This window comes from Morone saxatilis, unplaced genomic scaffold (assembly GCF_004916995.1).
Source record: "Morone saxatilis isolate NCDOM2014 unplaced genomic scaffold, NCSU_SB_2.0 Contig7, whole genome shotgun sequence".
Classification (NCBI taxonomy): domain Eukaryota; kingdom Metazoa; phylum Chordata; class Actinopteri; family Moronidae; genus Morone; species Morone saxatilis.
Genome location: NW_023340246.1, coordinates 11,757,349 through 11,766,302, shown reverse-complemented (window position 1 = coordinate 11,766,302; position 8,954 = coordinate 11,757,349). Strand labels below are relative to the sequence as shown.

At 44.3% G+C, this 8,954-nt stretch overlaps 1 protein-coding gene across 1 annotated transcript in view; it reads right to left on the bottom strand.

Moving 5' to 3' along the window:
• The window catches only part of LOC118340964 (prospero homeobox protein 1-like), a 21,564-nt gene extending 13,056 nt beyond the window's left edge, over positions 1-8,508 (bottom strand). The window contains exons 1-2 of the mRNA XM_035679132.1: positions 8,209-8,508; positions 3,044-5,113 (exon numbers count right to left, since the gene is read on the bottom strand). Of these exons, the coding sequence (XP_035535025.1) occupies positions 3,044-5,047 (2,004 nt within the window). The 5' untranslated portion in view covers positions 5,048-5,113; positions 8,209-8,508. The remainder of the gene's footprint in view (positions 1-3,043; positions 5,114-8,208) is intronic.
• Positions 8,509-8,954: the final 446 nt, after the last annotated feature.

Here is an 8,954-nt window from a genome sequence, read left to right as displayed (position 1 = left end):
GGAGGAGGAGAAGGAGGAAGAGGGGCTCTGAGGGTTTGGACACAGCCAGTGATGGGGGGACTGAAACACATCTGCGCCACCGAACGGCCCAAGCCATTTCCATGGTGAATTAACGGCCGTATAATGCATCTGATAATATCAATCTGGAGGATAAGACATTGAAAAGAGAACGGGGATGGGGGCGGGCTGCATGTTAAAACCTTGGGCCGTTTCAACAAGGGTTTTCATCAAGCAGACGCAAGATAGGGCTTTAAATTACACAGAAGATACAAGTTTTCATGAAGACTGTTTACACTCGAGTGGACAAAATACATTGCTTGACATTATTTATGATCTACAGGGGTGGCTGTGATCGTTAAAATCAGTCAAGTGTCCAGATGTAGCTGTAACTATAGAGTGGGAAGAAGGCATCAGCTGCTAGATTGGATTGCCCTTGGCCTCAGGGTTACACAGCAAAGCCAGCAAATGCTGAACCACACTGGGTTGGCTCCTTAAAGACCCTGTCTACTTTGTCTGATTCAGTGAGAGAGAGGGAGAGAGAGAGAGAGAGTTAGTTGTATACGCAGCGAGGGTCTTGTGGGGGAAACCCTGGCAGACTGGTGTTACTCTGTCAGGCCTGGCCAAAAGAGCAGCACTTCACTCTCCACACCACACCATCTGCTCCAAGTGGAGGGGATACAATGGATCCTCAGACAGAGAGAGGGAGAGGGAGAGACAGAGAAAAAGAGAGCTCTTTTTCAGTAAGGAAAGGTGGGATTTATTTGCTGTGAAAGCTGTGCACTTACACTTAGATTAATTTGTTTTTGCTTTTTCAATTAGGATTAGCATCGCTTTCCCCTTATCACTGAAATTAAAAATTATTTTAAAACAAAGACGTTGAGGTTTTACCTCTCCAGCCATAAACACAATATCACCTCCCTTCAGACGACAATTAAGAAGCTTCATATCTCCTGATGAGGCATTTTCATCTCCAATTCACTCACAGCTTGCAAATGTAATTGTGATTGGACTTAGGGGTGGCGTGCAAGGCTATTATTTTGTCATGATGGTGCACTCATACCAGCTGGCCCACTGTTCGCCTGCCACATCTGACAAGACATCATCATTCTCACAACACTTCCCCAAAGCCCAAAGTCATGAGAGGAAAATAGCTGCTCCACTTCCTAATTCCAGGTGTAAGGACAAGAATATTTGGAGTCGGACTGAGAACAAATGAGGAAATTGATAGCAGCCATCTGCTCCATAACGCTGCAGAGAGCTGGTGAACTTGAACACACCTCGCAAAATGTCTGACAAGCTGTCTCTGGCTTCTGAGGCTCCGAAAAAAAGAGAAAGCTACAGAGATATCAAAGAATTCTACATCAGTGGCACCAGCAATATGAGTACAAATGCAAATAAACGAATTTTATAAATGTCATACAAATTATAATAAAAAACTATATCTTGTAAATGCCAAACTTTGTTACTAAACCTGTGGAATAAGCTCAGGGAATCAAAAATAAAACAACACATGTGGACATGTTGTTCTGCCTTTTCTTTTCATTTAGGGGAGTACATCTGTTAATGCCCTGAATTTATAAATGCTACAATGAAAGCCACAGCATCTGGCATATGTGGTTATTGTTTGATTGTTTTCTACTTTCTCTCAGTCTCTGTATTTCTCTCTCTCCCTTTTCTCTTTTCATCCCTCCATCGGGAGCCTGTAGAAGCAAAGGATTATGGATCTCTGGAAAGCGTTCACCCTTGGGTCAGAAGACAAGACAAGGCGAGGTAATGAAAGATAAACAGCTCGCTGCAAACACCTGTTAACGTCCGCTTCAAAGAAAAGACAGGGAGGAGGGGGGTTTGCAGGGAGGGAAAACAAAAAAAGAAGTATTTGGCTGCCAAGCAACAGCCGAAGGGCCCCCCGGGCTGTTGACAGATCTTTATGAAATGAAAAAAAGAGAAAAGAAACGACAATGATTGTGGGCTTTTTACAACGGCGATGGATGATAAGAGGAACACAAGAGAAAACACAAGCAATCATAAATATACATCTTTACTGAGTCCTCAGGCGAACCTTTTGTGACATGCACACACACAAAAAGACACACACTGGAAAAAGGCTAGGCACTCAGGTACACACAGGAGCAAAAACAAGACATCCAAGGTGTTAAATATACATATTCACTTAACTAATAAAGCTCCAACAGGTAAAAAGCTGTTGGATTAATTTCTTAAGCATGTAATGAATGTTAATGACTTGAGGACAATGCTTTCTATGGACAACCAGTGTGACACGAATCAAACTTTCATAAGGGTTAAGGGGTGTTGAATACTTAGGGACTAAGGAGGTATAGGGGAAACAGAGAAGGGACTGAATGTATCTGTTTAAGCTATTAGTCCTGAGTCCCCAGGGGGTTCAATTTGAGCCTCCCATAGGGGATAGCCTCTTTATCCGTAGGGCATGATTGGGGCACACTGGGGTTAAACTATAAGGGAGGCTATATAACACCATTGTGTGCCAAGTTTCGGGATGCTATCTTGCTCCTTGTTCTTTCAGGCCATTTTTTTATAAAAGGAATTAGGGCAGTAAATGTCATGGGGACCTAATCTTTGTGAGTAAGTGATATGTGACAAGAAAGCTTTTAAAGCACTTAGGATTGAAGATGGAAGAAAAGGCTGTACGGTGCTTTGAGAAGGAAGAGGTATGAGTATAAAAATAAATGCAACAGTGCAGTACAATGGAGAAGAGAACAGCAGTGGGAGGAAAAGTGATTCATCAACAATTTCTCTGATTCTTAGGCTAGTTTCAAACACACTAAAAAAGATTTGATTTTTAACTCTTTGTGGTTCAGTTGCAGTGTTTCGTACCTGTCTCTACAAGGAATTACCACCTGAAATCAGATTTTTCCTGCTTTACACAGGCATGATCTGGTCTTAAATGGACCACGTAGAGTTAAAACATCAGGGTCACTGTCATACACATTCACTTATTATTGCCTTTCAACCCCCTCAAAACACACTCTCACACACACACCACTCAGATTTTGTTAAAGGATACATTGCTGCCTGAGTAGGGTGAGATGTCAGCCATGTCCTGAAGATCACCGCACTCAGACTTGATGAGGGACAGGGAGAGTCCCTCGGCTGTGCTGCCAGGGTGCGCAGGGGAACAAGAGCGATGGTGGTGCCCCAGGTGGTGACCTGATGCCATCTTGGTCCTCAGGCTGGTGGTTTCCCGGGACAGGTCCATGGAGTCTGGTGAGGAACGGTCCTTTCCTGGGTAGCCACCTGTGGGCCCACCAAGGGGACTCTGGAAAGCGTAGCTCATAAGAGGCAGTGGAAAGGGGTGTCTAAAGGATGGTGGGCTGAAGCCCATGGAGGCAGAGAGTGAGGAGGGGTGAAGGGCGGGGTGGTGGTGCCCGCCATGGGCACCCACAGCTGAGGACTGGTGGTGGTGCTCACTGGGTGTCTTCCTCACGACTAAGGGCAGCGCCTCGGTTTGGTCATTGGTGGCACCTGGCATCCCGGGCATGCTGGCAAAGGAGTCTAGTGGATTGGGAATGATGACATCACCGAAGCACTGCAGCCTCTGATTGGCGGTGTGGAAGTTGGGGTTGTCTCCATTGACAACAGTGGGAAACCTTTCAGGAGGTATGGAAAGTGGGGGGAAGGCCTGCTGGGGTGTAGGACGTGGAGGCTTGGCAAACACCTTAACCACTGTGTCCACCACTTGGGTCATGGCTGAATTGAGTTCCTGCTTCAGTGTTTCAGCCAGCTGTTTACCTTCAGCATGCATGGAGGAGCCTGGACCTCCCTGTGCTTTGCTGCGCCCAAGCCCCTCTCTTCTTGGCTTCTCTCCATCTGCCAGTAGGGCCTGCTCCTGAAGCAATGCCCGTGCCCTGTCCAGGAAATGGCCCGGGTCCAGGTCAGACATCTCGTTGTCAGAGCGCAGATCATCTCCACCCCGGTCATCGCCACCGGTATCAGACCTAGTTGGGCTGTCCTCAGACATGTTTCCTATGTCATTGTGGAGTTCATTGTGGAGGTCATTGTGTTCTGAGTCATCGGTTGAGTCATAGATCTGAAAGAACTTTTCCTGCAGCTGGCGTAACTGTTTCTGCATGTCCTCCAGCTGTAGCTTCAGTTGCCGTCGCTCCTCCTGCTTCTGTTCTTTCCTCTGGCACACCAGCTGGGTAAAGCTCTGCTGTTGCTGTTGAGGCAGACGCTGCTTACGCTTGTTCTCTCGGCTGCTACTGCTGCACACCTCGCCTCCCCGTGGGCTGCTGGGGGCCTGCTGCTGAGACTGAGGGGGTGGGCAGTCTAGTTCCATCTCCCTTTCTCCATCCATCTCATGGTCACGTTCATGGCGAGAAGCAGCAGGTACCACCACACTGGGTGAGTGGCTCATACCACGTATAATGTTCTCTACACGGGCTCGCTTGGCACGCAGGTGTTCATCATTGAGACGTTCGATGTCAAAGGTGGCCAGGCCAGGAGGACGACCAAACGGTGACAAGCACTCTTGAGGGGTGCTGTCCTGGGAGGAGTTACTGCAGGCATCTTCCTGGGGAGCATCTGAACTTGCATTGGAGAGCCCTGATCCAGGGAAGCCGGCATCCCCTCTATCACCCCTGTCCCCTCTTTCTCCCCTCTCGGGTCCTCCTCCATTTTTAGCCATGTTATTCTTAAGAAGCTGGGAGATAATAGTGGTGCCAGGGAAGGGCATCATGGTGTCCTCGTATGAGTTGGCCCTCTTCAGTAGCTTTCGGAGTACATTGGACTTGGACTCACTGTCACTGGCTGATACAACGCCAGGCCCACCATGTGGCTGCACTACAGAGCACTCCATGGAGTCGGTGTCTGATCCGTGGTGAGAGTGGGAGCTCAGAGAGTTCATGGCACTGAAAATGGCTGCTTTGGCGCGGGCAATGTTATCAGTGGTTGCTGTTGTGGCTGCTGCTGTGGAGGAGGCTGTGCTGCCCACGGTCCTCTTAACACCAATGTCCACACGTCTTCGCTTGGTCTGTCTGTTCAGGAGGGAGTCGCTGTCATGGTCCGGCATCACGGGCTGCTGCTATTGGGCCATATCCCACAAACCCAGTCCTCTAGGATCAAAGCCTCTGAGTACCTGCGGAAAAAAATTCACAATACATGACTCACCAAAGTGAAAAATATTTTCAGAATCTAAGTCACTCACTCAGCAGGACATGTCCTAGAACACTTCAATTTCAAAACAAAATCTACATTAAACAGAAAAGCCAGAAAGATTTTGATCAATCAAAATCTATCAACATTATGGATATGAACAGAAGCGTTTTGTCTCAAGCCAGTAGGCAGTTCCTCCTAATATGTTTCGACAAGGACAGGGACATCCATGGTTACATTTAGAAGGCGAGGATCAGTGACAGAGGGGTAAAAGAATCAGGCAAGATGGGGTCAGAATTAGGCCTTGGCTCGACATTCCAGGGCAAAGTCCTACATTTTATCCTGTCCCTTGTTACACGCTGCGCGACACTGAACCAGTTCCCACGGAACACAAAGCTGCATAAAATTATGATAATTACTTAAGTACTTGTCCTCATTTGCATTTTTGTGCAGCGTGAGCCAACATAGGAGCTATTAACTCACAAAATAAAATAAAAAGAAATAGGGTTAAGAGTAAAAAAATGTGGTGTATAAGGGGAGGCAATACACATGTCTTAATATATACTTTACTGAATTCTATTTAGTAAGTGACCTATCGTTTGGTCGTTTCAACAAAATATTCTCACTTTAAACCGAGTTTACACATTGCGTAATTTTAAAATGCAAGTCCTGTGTCCACTTTAATCAATATGGTCATCATATCTTAAGCAAAGGGGAGAGTGACACAAAAAGAGCACAAAATAGGCCTATTGATTTTGGTGCCAGCGTGAGCTCACTTCTGTGTTTTTTGTTTGTCTTTTCATCTGGCAAGGGTAGTTAATTCTGCTCAAATGAATAGGTCACCAGGGTCAACTCTGGCAAGGAGCAACTTAAAGCGCTCTTACAAAAACCCTAATGCCCCTCTGAAAGCAAAACGTTTTGTCAGTACAGGCCTGCATCAATAATGCTATGTAAGCAGCGGTGGCAGTGTCTTAGAGCAATATCAGATACATCCAATCTCAAATGTAGTTATATTATCACAGACAAATTAATTTGTATGCCTCTCTTTTTTCTAAATTTTTTAATATATCTGACGTTAGTAAATTTATACATTTGATGTTTTCTTTGCAGCATAAAAGTGGCAAAAGTGATGCAACAATTTACATTTTTCTTTTTACACCAGCCTTTATTGAGACTCACAGTGGCTCATAAAATATAATAAAATATAACAAATAGAATATTCTTTCCTTGAGTTGAATTTTCAGGTTGTAAATATACTCGAACTGATTTAGGTAGACTTTAGGGTAAATCTGCAACATTCTTTAATCTTAAATACAAAAATGTCAAAAGACTTAGTCAGATCTAGGCTATGTTTAATTTTGCTATAATATTCTAAGACAAAAGACACTCAGAGACATTTAATTTGAAGGCTCAGTTTCAGTGGTAAGTGGTGGTGAACAGCTGGTAAATAACTGAACTCCATGTCAGATTTAAAAACATTTTCTTTAACTGAGTATTTGCTTGCTTTAACTAAAAGAAATTGAATCATCTTTACATTATCACAGCATGTCAAAAGTATTTTTCTTTTGAAAAGAAAAGCTTCTCTCTCGTCACTTCACAGACACACACACACACACACACCGGCGCGCACACACAACTTTGTTGTTGGCTTTGTTAGTCACTGTGTTGTCTGATGCGCAGCACAAGTGACGTGAATTAGGAGGTTTTTCACTCTTAAAAAAACATTTTGTAAATTGACAATGTATAAACTCACAAGATAAAACTGCAAACATCCAAATTTGCTGGAATAACAGGTGAATGTTCCCCCTAAAACCGTCCTATTGAAGTAACACCAGTATTCTAAAATACAACCCTTTGATAAATGGCTTTGGCCCAACTCTTGACAGTAATCTCCAGCAGTTCAGACAAGAGGTGATACATCTCCAAGAAAAAAAAACTGGACTTGATCGCCTCAGGATCTTAACAATGAGCTTGAAATAGTCACCAGCACCTGTCTTTTCCGACGGCGCACCTGTCTCCCATTGCCCATGCGCACTCTCTCTCTCTCTCTCATAAAAAAAACCTTTCAACAATTTCAAGCTATGAACTACACATATTAACAACAAGCTGCGAATGTTCACTCCAACTTTTATAGATCTTCACCCCGTGGTTTTAACCTCCTCACTGGAACATGTAGCTATATAGTTTAATAGGGTTTAACCACCAAAACAAAACCTTTCAGCTGACCTGGAACAAAAGTACAAAATAATGAGTGATGTTCGGGTTGGAAACTTGGTCTAAATTAACAGTTAACAGTTAATTAACAGTTGGTCTAACTTTTAGGAGTTAAAGTCCAATAACAATCGCTATAAGATGGTGAAAGTGAGACCTGGCTGTTTTTTTGTTGTTGTTGCACATTTGATGGTCAGTGAACAGACTAAGATATCAAAACCTATGCGAGACACAGTTGCCGAAACTTCATCAATACACCGGCAGCATTTTCACACAATAGTCCAAAAGTGCTGCCGCAGAAGACAGACACCAAATTCACTAAACAGCAGAACTGACAAGCTACGCGACTGCCCGGATTTGTGCCAATAAAAAAAAGGGCACGTATGAGGTGTTAAAATAAGCCCACAGGACAAAGACAATAGGAGGTAAAAGCAAATTCACCGTTTTCAAACGAAGAGATCTAACACAGGTAAATCTCAGTTTCCGTCTAAAAATCAACATTTACATCACGTCCCACGATGCAAAAAAACAAAAAACAAACAGACAAAAAACACGCTTCCAAAACTTACTTCGCAAAGTTGCAAATCAACTTGATCACCGCTTTGATGAGGAAGGTTGGGCTACCGTCCGCAAATCATCCTCGCAAAAAAAAAAACACGGGCTGCTCACGCAACTCTTACCACACACCAAGATGAGGGGAACGAAACAGAGCAAATAATGTCCAATAGATATGATTAGCTGTTGATCAGCAGAATAAATTTCCCCCGTTAATGATGTTTGATTTGTTTATTTTTTCCGCCCACCGTGCGCAGGCGAGGCAGAACAAGAACGGGAGAGAGGGAGGTATCCGAGGACAAGGTTACTTACCCTTTAGATGAAGAGGGGGACAACCTGAACTCCTACGGCAAAAAAAAGAGAGAATATACGCAGAGCACGGCGGATTCGCTGGATGCTGGGATATAACAATTTCTCAGAGAAGAAAGAGCTGGAATAAAGTCGGCGACGCGAGCGAAAGGAACAAAATAGGAAAAATATAGTAGATGAAAAGAGCTCTTGCGCGTCGGTCTCTCCCTCTATCCTCTGCTGTGACTAAAAGAGTGAGAGACATAGAGAGAGTGCAAGAGAGAGAGAGAGAGAGACTGCGTGTGTGCGTCTCCGAGGCGCACTGGATGCAGAGGACTGGATGCTGGAGCGCTCCTCCGCCACTAAAGATTCACTTTAAGACGCGGCTGAAGGAAACAGGAAGACGTGCGCGTCATGAGCGGCGTGATGTAACTGTCGCAACCTACCAATAAGAAGCGTCCGTCCGGTCCGGAGAACAACGCACTGAACTTGACCAGAGAATGGGACTTGAGCATGCAACTAAAGAGAGAGAGAGAGGGAAAAAAAGGAAATACCACTCTTACTAATCTCTTTCTTCCCAAATCACCGACAGCGCGAGTAAGAATTGTTACGCACTTTGACATTACATAGGCCTATAAGCCGCAATGAAACACATAGTCTACATCTTATTATGTTGTTTATACTCATGTTCAAGTCTTAAATGGAAAAGTTTCTATAATAAGTGTTAATGTGTCTTGATTACATTTCGAATAAAGTGTCAAAATCAGAAT